Below are 18925 nucleotides of genomic sequence, written 5' to 3' on the forward strand. Positions count from 1 at the left end.
TGTATGGGAATGTTGAAATATTATGGAGTTGCAGTTTGTGAAAGAATATTCAGGCTATGGATCATTTCTACCGTAACACAGAGAGTATTTAAATGAAGTTAAATGAATATGTTTTTTTTAAGTATGGAGGTATATGAAGGAAATGAAATATTAGTATAGCAGAATGTTGTTATTATGAGGAAATATGATTTGGTTCGTCGTGTGAGTAATGGATAGTTGAGAGAATTGCAAGTTCCTGTGTTACATATAGTATTTATATTGTAGTTAGCACTGCAAGCGAAGGATTCAGGCCATGTTCAGCTGAATGTATGATTTGATCCAAACATTAGATGTTTCGTAGTGACTTTCAAACTAAAGATATTGCTAGTTTACTTGCTTATTATACGTCACGTAGTATAAATATACTAGAGTAAAATGGAATCTCGCATAAATATACGAGAAGTTCAGCGCGACAATGCTGATTTGTAGAACGGTTTTTCTTTTGATAAAATCTTGGCACAGCGATGAGATATTTGAGAATGTAAGTAAAAGAATTGGCATATGATCAGGAATTCATGTGGCACGATTTTCGCAGGTTAGACTGATTTATTATTGTATCTATGGCACTCTGTAGTAAGGATATTTGGTTTATCGTGTACATATAATGGTGTACAGTTTTAATTTACTCATTTTTAGCAATGATAGGAATGTTTATAGCTGCATTGGTGTTTCTGAAACCATAATTAAACAACATAATACTTATCTCGTGACATAAAGAGTCAGTAGTGAGAATCCAAACAAACAAACCAAAAGTAAAGATGAGAATCCAAGTGATGCCCCAAAGACATTCCCAAACAGCAGTAACAGGAAGATATTCCACTCCCTCTTGATGAATAAAGTTATGATCCCTACCTTTTCCCATAAATTAATTTAAAATATTGAAAAATGGTATATTATTGGAGAATAATGTAAATGTACTCAATTTAACGATGATAATTTAAAGATTTACAATTATGTTTATCACAAAAAAAAAATTAAGAATCCAAGAATGTTTTATTTATTTTCATACGATTCCTTTTCTCCATTGCCGATAACTGAATTGATATTTTTATTATATATATATTAGCATACTAATAAACTAGATATAGGGTTATTATTGCATTTCTGTTATTTAAGTAGCCGATAGTACATAGTAGTAAGATTATATGGGAGTTAATTGAATTTATTTATGCCCTAAAGAAAGGATTTTACAGTTGATTACCAGAATATTAGAGAACTGAGTGATTGATTGAATGGATAGCCTTACTTCAACGGAGCCTACGACTTATTTGGAGTATTTGAGGATATATTTGAAGTAATTTACCCTGAGAAACGAGTATACACCTTTTATTATTGCACTTGTTCATGCATGACACCCCCGTTTTCATGTAAATCATCCATGAATGGTATAGTTCGGAGTAGAGGTATGATTCTTGCCCCTATGTCATAAATTTCGTGGCCGGAGCAATGCTTTAACAGGTGTATTATATATATATATATATAATTTTTTTTTTTAGCTTTTCTGTGCATTTCCTGCCAGATTCTTTATCTCTCTCTCTCTTCTCTATGTTTTCTTTCTCCTGAAAGCTGATTCAGGGCAACAGTTGTCTCTTCTCCAAAAACTAACTTTCTGACTAAATCAAACCCTATTGGGCGAGTTGGCCGTGCGGTTAGGGGCGCGCAGCTGTGAGCTTACACCCGGGAGATAGGGGGTTCAAGGCCCACAGTCGGCATCCCTGAAGATGGTTTTCCCTGGTCTCCCATTTTCACAACAGGCAAATGCTGGGGCTGTACCTTATTTAAGGCCAAAGCCGCTTCCTTCCCACTCCTTGACCTTTCCTATCTGATCGTTGCCATAAACCTATCTGTGTCAGTGCGACGTAAAACAGATTGTGTAAAAAAAAAAAAATTAAAAATCAAACCCTCCAACTATAATGTCTAATTTAGGGGTGAGTTTGTGGGCAGTTGGATAGTGTGATCTTTCTAGTACTGTTACAAACTGAGATGCAGAGGTCCAATGTTCCTTAGCACAGGAAGCTTCACACAATGTACCCTTCTGCTCATTACTGCTTGTTACCTAGAAATTTTGAAACAACTTCAGAGGAAGATATCAGTGCTGCTTTCTCCTTTTCATCCTTAGTGCTTTTAAATGCTGCATCTGACATCAATTTTTGTATATCTGGACCATTAAATATACCTTCTTTTAATTTTGCTTCAGATAGTATTGGAAATTTCTCACATATGTACTTGAAACAGTCTGCTTCCTTATTTAAAGCCTTTACGAATTATTTCATTAAGCCAAGCTTAATGTAGAGAGGTGGTACCAAAACTTTAGAAGGACTTGCAAGGCTTTGGCACACAACATTCTTAGAACCGACTTCCACACTTGCTCAAGGTGGCCAGTCTTTCTTAGTCCAGTGATCAACTCGTGCTCTGCTATCTCACAGGCAATGAAAGCATGGAAATTTGGTAAAACTAGATTGTTGACCCAGTAGCATAGTAAGAACTTTAAAGTTGGCACAAACTTGCTAGTTGTGTTCACTGTAGTTCACTCGCAATAACATCAGTTGCAAATTTGCGTATGATTCTTTGAGGATCACTGAAAAGGCAACAGGCACTGAACCAAAATGTTTCCATTATGAAGGAGAACACCCTTTAATCTTCACTTGCAAGCATCAATGAACACTCTCCATTCACTTGGATCATAGTTTTGGAAGTCCAGGTTTTAGCGTAAGTTCTTTCACATTATTGCAATATACAAGGTAGATCTCGTTAGAGAAAAAGGATTTAAATACTATTTTGCGTTGTCTGTACCAATAGAATGATATTTATGGATAGAGCAGATTTTTTTCTTGGAGTCTAGAACCTAACAACTCAGCTAACTCTTTAGAAAGGGCAAGATCCCTCACCAAGTTAAACACTCTGGTTAAAACACCCACGTTCTGCAGCAGACGATCCTGGCAGGTAGTCACTGTCACTCATCTCTTTTTCCATCACTTCTGCATCAGACTCGGATGAAAAATGTTCCAAGATTTTCTGATCGCACAGGGATTGGTACATCAGGCCCATGGGGGACAGGTAAAATGGCTGACCGAACAACTGAATACACAATTTGCTTTTTTAGAATAGTATCCCTTCACATCACACAAACAGAAGTAGCAGTCATTGCTATGGTTTGAATGCTCTCTGCAAGCCCGTATTCCAAAAAATAGTGACGTTCATTTGCCATTGACCCAATGATGAAGATCTTCAGTGCATACTCTACATACTTTGTGGGATGCCCAAGGTTTATTTTGGTCTCCAAGTTTGATTCCAAAATAGGCAAAATATGATTTTTTTTATTATTTACAAAATCTGTAATAATATGCCATTGCTTAGGCAATGTTTATTTCCCACATATATAACAAAAGTGGTCTGGATCATTTATACATGGGTGATGTGACATGGTAAATATACCTTCGTACTGAACTACAAACTCAACACATTCTGCTCCACAATACAGCTTGAAACTGATATCTTTTCCAGATCACACACACTAATGCAATGTGAGAGAAACTAAAACAGCATGTGTAAATTTTCACAAAGATAAGATGAGAATGTGTCTGGTAAAGAATTGCATTTTACATAATTACTCTTTGGGCATACGAAAATGACACTATAAGGAAAATAAACCAAATTTTAAAAAAATTAAATGGTACTTGATAGGAACTTTCTGGCTTTGAATTTGAATTCAGCATGTTAAAAATGCCCCCAAAACAATCAAACTTCAGAGGCAGCAATTTCATCGCAGACTAGTGTAATTAGTATGACAGCTTTCTACTGGCTGACTCCCAACTGAACAAGGATGACTTCACTTACTATACTACCAAGTGATTGGCCATGCGGTTTGGGGCGCGCAGCTGAAAGCTTGCGTTCGGGTGATAGTGGATTCAAACCCCACAGTTCGCAGCCCTGATGATGGTTCTCCATGGTATCCCATTTTACCTATCCTGTTCCATCGTTACCATAAGACCTATCTGTGTCGGTGTGACACAGCAACCTAAAAATAAACTTACTTTACTGAATACAATAAAACAGAAAAACCCCAGAGTTTCAAAACCAAGAAAAAGAGGGGAGTTTGCAGCTTTATACAGTCAGCCTCCAATATGTCGCCACCCGACATACTGTCACCCTCACTTATTGCCCACGATGAGCAACAAACAGATATTCCTGACGAAAGTAACATAGTAACTACCTCGATATAATGCGTTGAAATGAGGGATGGCTATATGTAGATTTTAGTACTGCCTGATGCCCTGGAGAAATCTGAAACTCTTACACTAATCTTTAGTGTGCATCATGATGCAGCTATTGATGAAGAATAAAAGAAGCCAAAATTAGTTCTGTACTAAAACAGCATGAGAGGTGGCATGAGCACCAATGACAAGCTATATCAAACTTTTGAAATAGCACCCAATGAACCTGCAAATGGACTCTCATTTTTGCATGGTCAGTATCAGTGCTTTTATTTTATAGATACATCATTCCAACAACAAACAAAACATGCCAAGGAAAGTATTTCAGAAAGAGCTGGTGAAAAAATTTGTTAAACCTTGGCTGAAGGTGCATGCTGCTGTACCTAGCCTGCCTAGAAATTGTAAGAAAAGTCTCTGCAGAGATGACAATGACAGGAATGGTGTACAAGAACTAGGAATGTCGAGAAGGAGATGTATGATTTGTTTCAGATCATTCAATAGGAAAATGAAAGCAAGGTGCATAAACTGCTGGTAACATTTTTATGGAGAGCACTTGAGAAAAAAGTCTGGAAAGTCTGAGTAATCTGTGGGTGGAAAATACACTCCGCTGAAATTACTTGCTTAATGTGTGCTAATTTTTTGTAAATGTTTCTTCTACTGTGGTTTAGAGTGTACAATAACAATGATTGTTTTGTAACTACAGTATTTATTTAATGCTTACTGCCCTGGGGGTCTGAGTAACCCCTTACAAACAATTATGCTGGAGTTAGTATGAGTAACTAAAGGTTAAGTGTTCATCTAATTCTGATATCAACATCACAGATGAATCTATGAAGAATTATATTTGGAGGCACTGTTTGATAAGATTATAAAGACTTGGACAAATGGAAGTATTCATGACATTCAATTTTTGGTCAGCCTACAAAAGGGGTGATGATATGGACAGTTCTTGGGTGTTCCTTCAGACAGCTTAAGCCATACCATAATTGAAGTTAGTTTTATTTGGGAAGTTTACTCTGAGGTAACGTATGGTTTCTCCTTTTTTTTTTTCCACACATTCTAATTTCCACAAGAGACCTCTCTATCATACAACCTTTCGTGATACATATTGCATGGTTTTTGTTTATATTTATTTCCAGACCAGTTTCCTTTAAATAGTGTATAAAATTGCTGTTTATTATATAAAGCATTTAAAAGAACCTTCAATACTGAGAAACAATGTGCAAATCATGGCACCTAATATTTATTTTTGAAATGTAGTGGCTAGAGGTACATTGGTTGATTTGTGTTTCTTTTCAAGGTATCATGCGTTGAGTGCAAACACGGATAAGGAAATTAAAGACCGGATCTCGCATGCTCTGCTAAAACTGGAAGAAAGCACTAGAAATAGTGTTGGAACTTTAAAAGCATTGAATTCTGAAGCTGAAGTTACTAGCACGGATGATGACTCTGAGGAAGATGAAGTGTATAGTGACAATAGTGATAGTGACAATGATGTTTCAAGTTCAGATGAAAGGAATGAAACTGATTCCTCCAATGTTCGATGGAAAGCAAATCTTGCTCAGAAGGCAGCTGATGCATTTCTGGATCGTCAGGCTAATTCTCAGAGCCTTTGGAAGCTGGTGTATGGTGAGTAGAGGGTGGTTTTACTAGAATAATAGATTTTGTTGTAGTTTGTTTTTTACATTTTCATCTGTGATACTGGTGCACTTTCAGTAATTTTAAGCTTTTTTTAAAACCATTGTTACATTTTCATCTTTCAGTAAGAAAACAAATAAGTAACTCACTATAAAGTGAGACAGCTGGGAAAGAGGAAAAACTTAAAACATTAAAGGTCATGAACAAACTGCTCATCATAATGCATTGCCAACTTACATACATAAGCTATCTTGTGTTAGGGAAGGCTTTTCTTAAGAAATCTCCAGTCTTGATGTGGTAATGAGAAACCCTAATATATGAAATCTGAAAGATAACACACACAGTAGAAAACAAAGAAAACAGAAAACACAAAAAGAGAAAAGAAACACCTATGATGTATAAGATATCAAGGGAACTAACCTACCTTTGGTGTTTCATTTTTTCTTTATCTTTCCTGGTCATCTTCTCACGCTTGCCTTTCATAGCGTGTATTATTTATATCCTATCCTAAGTTGTTCATTTACAATAAGACATAGACTTCCCCTTCCCAGGAGGATAACCGTGCCTGGTATTGCTATCACTAACGTGTTTTTCTTCAGTGGTTTCCTTTACCTCATTCATTCATTCTTTGAAGTGTCTGGTGTCGGTTTTCTTCCTCTTCTTCAATTTCATGTATTTTTAATTTTTAATTTCCTCTTTCAAACAATCTTCTCCCAGCTTTGTAGATTGATGACTCTCAGGGCTGTTTTCTGTGAAATCATTATCCCTGAATCTTCTGTGTATGTATTCTGCATTTATTTCCAAAATAAATGCATGAATACTTTTGTACAGATGAATTAATTAACTTGTTTGACATGAAATGAAGCAAATGTTCATCTTTAATTACACGTCCTGCAAACTTACATTTAATTTATTTATTTATTTATTTATTTATTTATTTATTTATTTATTTATTTATAGATGCAAAATTATTTTTTGTAAAGTTACTTTTTTATTTTATTTTAGTAAATAACTTCTTATTGTAGCAAAATTCATACAGAAATACTAAGATAATGCTGGTAGTTCTTGATGAGTAGTTTTAAGGGGGAGACCCAGCTTAACACGGGGAAAATAGGCCAATATTCGTTTGATTATTATATGTATACTACAAAGTTTGTTGACAAATGCTGCACATATCCCAGTATTGGCATGCTTCAGAGCAATCAGAAGCAATTGTCAACAACAATTGTAGCATATTTAACACTCGAATGAATATTAACCTTCTTTTTTCCTTTGTTAAGCTGGGTCTCCCCCTTAACCATTTCCCACAAATTTTCCTTGCCTCCCTATCTGGCAAAACCTGGAGTAATAATTTGCTTGTCAGGGATGGTTGTGGAGTACCTTCACTAACTTTTTTAAATCACTTCGTGTATCTGTTTCAAATTTCACAACAAGAAAATTTACACTATGCTTACTCTAAACTTCTACAATGAGATTAATAACTCTCACACAGAAACCCCTAGTTCGGTAAGATAAATCAAGAAATGTCCAACGAAGCGCAAGGTAGTGCCACTTGGCTTGCACTTAAAGGCAGTCTGAATTGCTCTGCCTGATGGGGCTTTTCTTTCCTGGTTATGCCATGTACACAGGAATTCACTCTAAATCCCCCAATTTCTTTTCGTCTTTGGGAACCGTTAGATGAAGGTATTTAGACAGCAATCATACTGCTTCTCAGGCATACGATTATGAACAATATTACACTGAATAAGCCTGGAAGATTTATTTTTTCTCTCTTTCAGGCAGCTGATGTAGAGTATCCCCCATATAAATTAGAATAATGCTTTCATTTCTTCAGGAATGGTGTCTTCCCAGTCTTTCTTTATTTTCAAAGCACTCTTATCTTATAGCTATAATTTTGTAGTCTTAGCTTATTTTGCAAAAATAATCAGCACCAACGATGTCCTCAAAATATTCTAATTAATTGGCACCAGCTGGAAAATTCTGTACAGCCTCTCAAGTCAGGAACAGAATTTTATTATCTAGAGGATTGAAACATATTATTTGTCCAAGTTGGCACATTACCTAAATGAGCATCTTCCGTCCCATCCAATGTATTTCAAGTTAATTTTCTGAGCCAACTGCTTCCACATCACTTCCATTATATTGAGTACAAATATCAAACTCACTATCATTGTTTTTGTCAACATATTAATCTACATAGTTAGTAAGGAATACCCTCTTTGCTCGACTCGCAATATGTAGCCATGTTGCAGCAATGTATTTGTATTCTGTCATCTGTAGGTCTTCTCTAAGAAAACTTATTTATCAGGCGAGTTGGCCATGCGGTTTGGAGCGCGGAGCTGTGAGCTCGCATCCGGGAGATAGTGGGTTCGAACCCCACTGTTGGCAGCCCTGAAGATGGTTTTCCATGGTTTCCCATTTTCACACCAGGCAAATGCTTGGGCTGTACCTTAATTAACGCCACGGCCACTTCCTTCCCATTCCTAGGCCTTTTCTGTCCCATCATCACCATAAGACCTATCTGTGTCAGTGCGACGTAAAGCAGCTAGCAAAAAAAATTTTAAAAAATATTTTAGCAGGTTACTTGTATCTAGGAAGTGTAGGGAATTGACTGGTGTCCAGAAGTTATATGTTTAGCCTAAATGGCAGAGGAAGATGGTTTGGAACTCGAGTAAGCTCTGCTATGCAAATCACGGGATACAACATGCGAGTCCAGTATGTTTTAGTGTGCAATGTACGGGAAGGAGTTAAGAGATACAACCAAAGTATTAAGAGCCTATAGTAATTTATGAGAGGTTCTCTCTTTCTATGAGAAGTCTGATGTTGCCCTCCATGTATTGTTCGTATGGATAGCTGTTACGAGTATCTGACTTTGCTGTAATGATACAGATAGTCTGCTGTTTAGATGGATTATGGAAGATGAATGCTTCTGTAATTAAATGAGTAAAGCAAATAGGTTCTAATTTTATTTAATGCAGGATGGGATGCGCTAGTTGGCTTCAATAAATCATTACTGATCTGCATTTAGGGCAGTAGCTCAGTTGGCAGATCACCTATCTGTTGTTTTCCTAGCCTTTTCTTAAATGATTGCAAATAAATTGGAAATTTATTGAACATCTCCCTTGGAAAGTTATTCCAATCCCTAACCCCCTTCCTACAAATCAATATTTGCCCAATTTGTCCTCTTGAATTCCAACTTTATCATATTCTGATCTTTCCTACTTTTAAAGACACCAATCAAACTTATTCGTCTACAAATGTCATTTCATACCCTCTCTCTCCTGACAGCTCGGAACATACTAGTTAATACCAATATAATTGGTCCGTTATTGGACATTATAAAATGTCCAGCTTACTCATTTATGGTTGCCAGCGTTTCGCCCCAGTATGCTGATGGTCTCATCAGTTGGTAAATAGCACACCTACCAAGACGCATGGCTAGTGCATACCGTGGAGGCCACTGCATAGGCTACTTGGAGCCACCGGCGGTACCAACACCAGGACAAATATTTCAGGTTCCCTCTCTCTCCTCTCCGCCTCTTTCTCCTTGTCCCGCCCCTTCCCTTTCCTTTGAATCTCACAAACCGTTAGTATGGGGCACACAACAATAGGCCACGCACCACATGCCGCAACGACAGGTAAGTCTCATATAACCTATGTCATTTGACTAACACACTATCTCCTTCAGTTCATTAATTTAACTAATTTTATTCATCATTTATTCAGGTTAACTTCATGGACACTGCAATGAATTGCGAATTTATACCAGCCACAAATTAAGAATTGTCAGTTTTAACTGTATCTTCATGTGCTGTCCTGACAATGTCCAACATCATTTCAGCATAATTTTTAACAAGCACTACAGGAACTTTTCATTTTATTTGCGTTGGTTGATATGGAAACATCTAGCAGTTCTGCGTCAGCTGGTGGTTATTTACAGTGGCGTCCAGTGGCTTGCATACTGCTAACACCACTCAAGTAGATTTGGTGATTGCTGTTCTGACCACAGAATCAACATTTACCATTTCCCGTTTTGCGATTGAAATTTTAATGATTACACTAGCCTGCAAAAGATAAAAAAATTTTGTGCGGTAAAAACGAAAATATTTGGGTTTTATGAATTTCTTAACACAGAATTCAAGAAAAAAATTAGTTTTGGTGTATCACGTCTGGTTTAGTGGCAATTTTACAAAATGTTATTTTGTTCTTACGTAAAATTGTTGATACTTAGTATTGATTAAATTTGATGTATTAATGTAAATTTCAGCTTGCAAAACGTAATCATATTTTGCATGCATTAAATACTCATAAAAATACACATAGCCATGAAAGTAGCAAGAATGATTGCTGGTACAAACAGGTGGGAACAATGGCAGGAGGGTACTCGGAATGAGGAGATAAAAGGCTAATTTAGGAATGAACTCAATGGATGAAGCTGTACGCATAAACCGGCTTCGGTGGTGGGGTCATGTGAGGCGAATCGAGGTGGATGGGTTACCTAGAAGAATAATGTACTCTGCTATGGAGGGTAAGAGAAGTAGAGGTAGACCAAGACGACGATGGTTAAACTTGGTTTCTAACGATTTAAAGATAAGAGGTATAGAACTAAATGAGGCCACAACACTAGTTGCAAATCGAGGATTGTGGCGACGTTTAGTAAATTTACAGAGGCTTGCAGACTGAACGCTGAAAGGCATAACAGTCTATAATGATAATGTATGTATGTATGTATGTAAATACACATAAATGCTGCTTTGTAATAAGTAGATGGTTTGTATTATATTTTTAATGTATATTGAAATTCGTGAAACTGAAGCATAAAGCCCCTTTTTAGTTTCGGCTGTACAGTTTCTCTTAAATTAATATAACCGTGCCTTGAATAAAAATTACGCGGTTAAACATACATAGTTTTTTACTTACAATATGTGCAGGTTAGATTCACACGTCCGTCTTTTCCCGTTTTCCGTGGAATTTCCGAGTTTATGAAGTTCCTGAATGATCTCTAGAAGGGTCGTCTCGTGCAATCGACCAACAGTAATCGGCCATCATATTCACATCCCAACGTCCCTGATAGCGTCGTTCTGCATCTTTGAGGTCCTGGTGAAACCTTTCACCTTGATCTTCACTGACAGCTCCTAAATTTGGAGGGAAATAATCCAGATGCGTAGCTAAGAAATGAAGCTTAAGGCTCATATTACAACTGAGTTCCTTAAACATTACCAACATTTTCCTTACAATTTCTTTGTATTGAGGATCCTTAATGTTGCCAAGGAATTTAGTCACTACATCTTTGAATGCGTTCCATGCCTCTTTCTCAATTTTGGTCATCGTGTCCGTGAAATTTTTTTCCTTCATCAGTTTACGAATCTGTGGTTCATCAAATACGCTTTCTTTGATTTTTGCATCTGATAAAGAGGGTAATTTAGTGGATAAATATTGGAAGCATATGCTACTTTTATCTAATGCCTTGACATACTGTTTCATCAATCTTAATTTGATGTGCAAGGGTGGAAGTAGAATTTTTTCACAGTCAATAAGACTTACATTCAAGACATTTTTGGATCCTGGTTGTAGTTGTTTCCTTTGTGGCCAATTCACTGTATCCCAATGTTTATACCACGCCTTGCTATCCCATTTGCATAGGAAACAGGGAAATTTTGTGTAGCCTGTTCGTTGTTCCAGCAACAATCCAATGATCTTCAAAACACTGCAAATTTGCCACCCATGCTCGTGATATTTAATTTTTTCAAGCACCAACTTTAAGGTCTCGTATGTTTCAGACATTTTTGTGGAGTATGCAAGTGGTATGGATGCCAGAACATTTTTATTATGAAGCAAAACAGCCTTTAAACTTCTTTTGGAAGAGTCAATAAAACCACGCCAGTTACTAGGATCATACTCTTTCTCTCCCATTTGACGTAGAAGATTTGAAACATCCTTACAAAATACAAGTTCGTCTTCGTGAGTATAATACTTTTGGACTGTTATCTTTGCAAGGAAACTGCTTTATCAGTCCATCATAAACATTGCATAAGGGCTGGGGCTTTTAACACGTCTGTTCATTCACGTGGTCTAAGATGAAAGACAAACGCTCAACTGTCTTATCTTCAATCCTACATACCTCACGGTCTATATCGTATCTGGGGGAGTTTGTTATGAATTTACCACGAAACCCTCAACTACAAAATGAAAATTTAGACAGCAATAAACCTATAATAAAATGCAAACAATAACAGAGAGGAGCAAATCACATAATTGTATTCTAAAAAAAAAAGTTGCGCGAGAACATCTCTCAATATTACATCTTACGAATTTGTGCAGATACTAAAACACTGAATTGCGTCAAAACTAGACGTGATAAGAAAAATATAGCATCATTTTCGGAATCAGGGCAGCGATTTCTATAAGAATTACATATTTTCTATTTTATCGCAAAATCATGTTGGCTAGTTTTAGCAGTAATGGAACTAATTGTATGAATATTAATGCAGGAAAGAGTCTGGATGATGAGCATACTCCAGATGCTAAGAATTTAGAGCCTTATTTATTTTTCAAATTTTACACATAGTTCATCCCAGATTTTAATGTCAATTGTATTTTTGTGCATTTGTTTTTATGTCAATTGTATTTTTGTGCATTTGTTTTTATGTCAATTGTGTGTTTGTACATTTGTTTAGTTATTAGATGTATTACATTAAGGCTGAAGATGGCCAGCCAAGGCCGAAACTAGTCCCTAGCCTAGTAATGTAATTAAAAAATATTGCATTGCATATTATAGTATTGAATAGGTGGACCATTACGACATTAATTTAATAATTATTATTCCCTATGGGAACCAACGCCTATATCACCTATATCAACATACCAGTTAGTCGAGCAGCTCGTCTCGTTTCTCCCAGTTCTTCCCAGCCCAAACTTCGCAACATTTTTGTAATGCTACTCCTTTGTTGGAAATCACTCAGAACAAATCGAGCTGCTTTTCTTTGGATTTCTTTCTGTTCTTGAATCATGTAATTCTGATGAGAGTCCCATACTCTGGAACCATACTCTATTTGGGGTCTTACCAGAGACTTATTTGCCCTCTCCTTTACATCCTTACTACAACCCCTACATTCCCTCAAAATCATGTGCAGAGATCTGTACCCTTTATTTACAATCCCATTTATGTGATTACCCAAATGACGATCTTTCCTTTGTGCTTAGTGTCATCTTTGACTACTGCTGCATTCTAGCTTTACAATGTGAAGTGAATTGAAGTTGATTTTGAGACCAATTTGGACCTTGACACACAAATCATTTATAAGTGATGCAATTACAATCCAGAACAGAATCAATAAAGATACCTGGTATCATTTTTCGTAACTGTTGCTAATAATCTAATGAGTGAGTGCATCAGCTGAATGCAGTACTGTAACATTTATTTCTCTTGATGCTTATTGAATTGTTATTTTCTAGGACTTACGAATAATAATGCTCTCCTTGAGCCTATGAAGGAGCCTACTGTGAATAATGGAAGTGAAGATGAAGTTGGTGGTTTGTTTCGAATAGTTTCTCACCATCAGCAGAGACAACAGGAAGATCGTGACTTGCGTGACTCAGAAGACTGTTCACGGTTCAGTGTAACAATCCTGAGGGACTGGGAACAGCCAGAGGTATGAACTTCTTACAGTTTACAACTGAACAAATAACTCCTGCTTTAAGAAAAATAAATTATTACATTTAAATGAAGTTGAAAACTGAAATAAACGTAGAAACAGTGCTTACCCTGAGGCCGGGTTTCTCAAGATGGGACCAAGGTAAGAAAACAAATGAAGGGTTACTAAATCAAGTAAGTGAGAGGAGAATGATTTTTTCAAAACCAGAATGAAGGTAGACTGATGATACCAACCTACCATATTTACCCAATTCTGAGCCAATCCTTTTCATTGTTTCATTGTTCAAAAAATGCTCCTTGGCTTAGAATTGATATTGATAACACAACTGGTAAAGAACATGACACCCTTTATAGATGCAGTAGGAAAAATTCTGAAAAATAATGCCAGAAGCCGCTATAACTAAGTTTTCACCATCGTGTAGGTTCAGGTCCGGTTTCATTCGTGCATTACTTCAGAATTTTTCTGAGAAGTGTTGGTTTATAACTTGTAACATACCGCTTAGTCGAGCAGCTCATCGCGTTTCTCCCAAGTCTTCCCAGCCCAAATTTCGCAACAATTTTCTTACGCTACTCTTTTGACAGAAATCACCCAGAACAAACCGAGTTGCTTTTCTTTGGATTTTTTCCAATTCTTGAATCAAGTAATCCTCGTGAGGGTCCCATATACTGGAACCATGCTCTATTTGGGGTTTTACCAGAGACTTATATGCCCTCTGCTTTACATCCTTATTACAACTCCTAAACACCCTCATAACCATATGCAGAGATCTGTACCCTTTATTTACAATATCATTTATGTGAAACTCCAATGAAGATCTTTTTTATATTAACACATAGGTACTTACAATGATTCCCATAAGGAACTTTCACCCCATCAATGCAGTAATTAAAACTGAGAGGACTTCCTATTTGTGAAACTCACAACCTGACTTTTAACCCCGTTTATCATCATACCATTCCGTACTGTCCATCTCACAACATTATCGAGGTTGCTCACAATCTTGTAACTTATTTATTACTCTGTACAGAATAACATCATCCGCAAAAAGCCTTGCCTCTGATTCCACTTCTTTACTCATACCATTTATATATATAAGAAAACATAAAGGTCCAATAATACTGCCTTGAGGAATTCCCCTCTTAATTATTACAGAGTCACATAAAGCTTTGCCTACTCTAATTCTCTGAGATCTATTTTCTAGAAATATAGCAACCCATTCAATCACTCTTTTGTCTAGTCCATTTGCACTCATTTTTACCAGTAGTCTCCCATGATCCACCCTACTAATGCTGTCATTTTACAGTTCATTTGACCTCCTGAATCCAAGATATCTGCTATATCTTGCTGGAATCCTACAAGATGAGCTTCAGTGGAATAACCTTTCCTAAACACGAACTGCTTTTTATCGAACCAGTTACTAATTTTGCAAACATGTCGAATATAATCAGAAAGAATGCCTTCCCAAAGCTTACATGCAATGCATGTCAAACGGACTGGCCTCTAATTTTCAACTTTATGTTATCACCCTTTCCTTTATACACAGGGTCTACTATAACAACTCTTCATTCATCTGGTATAGCTCCTCCGACCAAACAATAATCAAATAAGTACTTCAGATATGGTACTATATCCCAACCATTTGTCTTTAGTATACCCCAGAAATCTTATCAATTCCAGCCGCTTTTCTAGTTTTCAACTTTTGTATCTTATTGTAAATGTCGTTGTTATCATAGGTAAATTTCAATACTTCGTTAGTATTAGTCACCTCCTCTATCTGGACATTATCCTTGTAACCAACAATCTTTACACACTGCTGACTGAATATTTCTGCCTTGTGAAGATCCTCACATACGCATTCCCCTTGTTCATTGATGATTCCTAGAATGTCCTTCTTGGAACCTGTTTCTCCCTTAGAGTACCTATACATACCCTTCCATTTTTCACTAAAATTTGTATGACTGCCAATTATGCTTGCCATCATGATATCCTTAGCAGACTTCTTTCCTAGATTCCATTTCCTAGTAAGTTTCTTAAATTTCTCCCTACTTCCACAATCATTTCTAACTCTATCTTTCAAATCTGCACCTCCTTCTAGTCTCTTTACTTCTCTATTATAATATAGTGGGTCTTTACCATTCCTTACCACCTTTAAAGGTACAATCCTATTTTCACATTCCTCAGTAACAGCTTTAAACCCCTCCAAGAGTCTGTTTATATTTTTATTTACCGTTTTCCACCAATCGTAGTTACTTTTTAGAAACTGCCTCATGCCTGTTTTATCAGCCATATCAGTCCTACTTTAAAGACTTATTTTCTATCACATTTATTTTTAACTATGACAAAAACAGCTTTGTAATCATTAATACCATCTATTACTTCAGTTTCTCTATGGAGCTCATCTGGTTTTGCCAGCACCACGTCCAGAATATTCTTTCCTCTAGTTGGTTCCATCACTTTTTTAATCAGCTGTCCTTCCCATATTAACTTATTTGCCATTTGTTGTTCATGCTTCCTGTTATTGGCATTACCTTCCCAATTGACATTTGGTAAATTGAGATCTCCTGCTACAATCAAATTCCTTTCCATACCTTCCCAATTGACATTTGGTAAATTGAGATCTCCTGCTGCAATCAAATTCCTTTCCATACCGTTTCTCATCTTATCAAATAAATCTTAATCTCACTTCAGCGCTACCCTTTCCCAGTCTGTACACTCCAAAAACATCTTTAGAAATGAGCTTACACCTAGAATTTCATGTATGTCATCTTTAACTTTTTCATAGCTTACAAATTCTTCTGTCACCAGAATTAATACTCCCCCTCCTACCATTCATATCCTATCTCTATGATACACACTCCAGTTCTGTGAAAAAAATTCTGCATCCATTATATCATTTCATCCTCATCACAATGTGCAGGTCGTCTACGGGTGTCAAATCAAAAGACCTGCTTCTAGCGAGCCGAACTTGTCCTTGGACACTCCTGGCACTAAAAGCCATTTTTTTCAGCCATGTTTCAACTCCTATTACAATATCTGGTATGTATAAATCTATTAAATTACTTAATTCTATTCCTTTCTTTACAACACTACTTCTACAGTTTATCCCTACTTGACTTCCTGATCTCTGTATACAGTGGAACCTTGATTCTCCATTTTTGGAGGGACCACAGAAAAAACGTACAACACGGGAAAACGGAAAATCCGGAAACGAACAAACCATCAACAGTTTGACTAAACATCACAAAAATGAAATATGTATACTTATAATCTTACAAACACACCTAAACCAAACCAATCTACAGCCCCTGTGGGCCTTCCGCCTACGAAGCGACCGCCCTCGGTCCCAAGGCCTGCAGATTACTAGGTGACGCATGGTCGTGTAACGAATCCTCTCAGCCGTTATTCCTGGCTCTCTGGACCGCAGTCGCCATATCATCATTAAATAGCTCCTCAATTAAAGGTAATCGTAGAATATTGAACCTGGAACCAGCCGTTATATCCAGGTAAAAATGCCTGACCTGGCCGGGAATCGAAACCGGGCCCTCCGGGTGAGAGGCAGGCAAGTTAGACAGCGGGGCAGGCTTTAAACATTACTTACCGGCACTCGAATTAAACATCTTGAAACTTTACATTCAGTTCTACCGGGGAAACTTCGTCAGTTTCCTCTGAAAACTTCTTTCAGTTCAGCAACTTTGATCGGCCAAACTCTTCAAAAAATCTAATCCCCGTTACACCAAGTCAAACAACAATCGACCACAGTAGTTTTTAATTCTCTAATCTAATAAAGTAAAGCACATTAGATACAAAAGAACCCAACATGATTGTGAAATCCCTTTTTTTTTTTAAATCTTTCATTGTAATTTGGTCATCGGTATACTGTTCGTAGTCAGTTTATGGAAATCTTGTACCGCGTAAATTAGTCCTACATCAACTTTTAAAGGTTATCTTAAACTTGAGAATACAGTAGGCCTATGGTTTTGAATGTAAATTTCGATTTTCAAGTTTTCAAATGCATTCACTTCTGCCCGTCACTGATCACAATCAAATTGGAAAGAGAAAAGATACAATTTGCACTTCGGAAATTACGATTATTTGTGACCTTGACCTGGAAAGTGCGCTCGTTGTACAAGTCAGTACGAGTGCGAAATGATACAGTTTTTCAATGTAACATGCGCAAATAAAACGACTGCGGATTTTATAACATTTTGACACTAAAACGTGAAATTCCCAGTCTTGTATTAGGACCAAAACAGTAATGGGCAATCCCAAAACCTCCCATGGCTTTATGTAGGCCTATGTAAGGTGCAACATCTGTTCTGGTCTCGGTAACATAATTGTATACAATAATATTAAAATATTAAATTTGTGTTACTTAAGAAGGAGCAGTTTTGACTCATGCCTGAAAGCCCAGTGACTGTACAGTGCCTTGAGGGAAGTGCCGAAAACCTGTTCGGCGATACACTCGAAAAAAGTAAAAATAAAAATAAACATCTAACCCTGGACATAATGTAGACGTTTTGCAAGTACGAACATTTGGCGAAACTTGTTCCGTCTTCAAGTAGAGCTGTCGAAATGCGCCCTGCCTCCTTCCAATTTTTCTGGATACACTCTGCTTTATGATTTCCGAGGATTCTCTATACAATACCATCCGAATGCGATGCTAAGATGGTCCCTTATGCAAGTTCACCGCCGATCGCTTTTCCAGTACAGTACTTCCTCAAATTACCGCAATGATGGGACGTTAACACCAAGATCCGTTACTATGCCGTAGCCGTTCTTTCGTGAGATACAGTTTCTTGAAAAACGCGTGACCGAGGATTTAGTGTTGATGGGGGCTTTATGATTTCCGAGGATTCTCTATACAATACCATCCGAATGCGATGCTAAGATGGTCCCTTATGCAAGTTCACCGCCGATCGCTTTTCCAGTACAGTACTTCCTCAAATTACCGCAATGATGGGACGTTAACACCAAGATCCGTTACTATGCCGTAGCCGTTCTTTCGTGAGATACAGTTTCTTGAAAAACGCGTGACCGAGGATTTAGTGTTGATGGGACTGAAATTTCTGGACGGTTGATCCGGGAAATCGTTTCTTTGAGGAACGGATAATGCGTGATTTAATTAAGATGCTCATGGGACCATGTAATTTGAACGAATAATACGGGAAAACGTAGTTTCCGGGAATATATAATCGAGGATCTACTGTACTTATCACCACTCCCTAGACCACCCTGTTTCCCTGAATGTACCTCCCTATAACCCTATAACTTCCTACCCATCCATTGGATCTAGAAATTTCATTCCTAGTTTCCCACATACCCACTCCATAGTCTCATTTAAATCCCCAGTCACCTCCTACAGAGTATTCCACTTGATAA

At 37.1% G+C, this 18925-nt stretch overlaps 1 protein-coding gene across 1 annotated transcript in view; it reads left to right on the top strand.

Annotated features, from left to right (window-relative positions):
* Positions 1–18925, top strand: part of LOC136856771 (ribosome biogenesis protein BMS1 homolog) — a 317735-nt gene that overhangs the window by 132500 nt on the left and 166310 nt on the right. The window contains exons 10-11 of the mRNA XM_067134870.2: positions 5554–5882; positions 13347–13543. Of these exons, the coding sequence (XP_066990971.2) occupies positions 5554–5882; positions 13347–13543 (526 nt within the window). The remainder of the gene's footprint in view (positions 1–5553; positions 5883–13346; positions 13544–18925) is intronic.

This window comes from Anabrus simplex, chromosome 1, assembly GCF_040414725.1.
Source record: "Anabrus simplex isolate iqAnaSimp1 chromosome 1, ASM4041472v1, whole genome shotgun sequence".
NCBI classification, from domain to species: domain Eukaryota; kingdom Metazoa; phylum Arthropoda; class Insecta; order Orthoptera; family Tettigoniidae; genus Anabrus; species Anabrus simplex.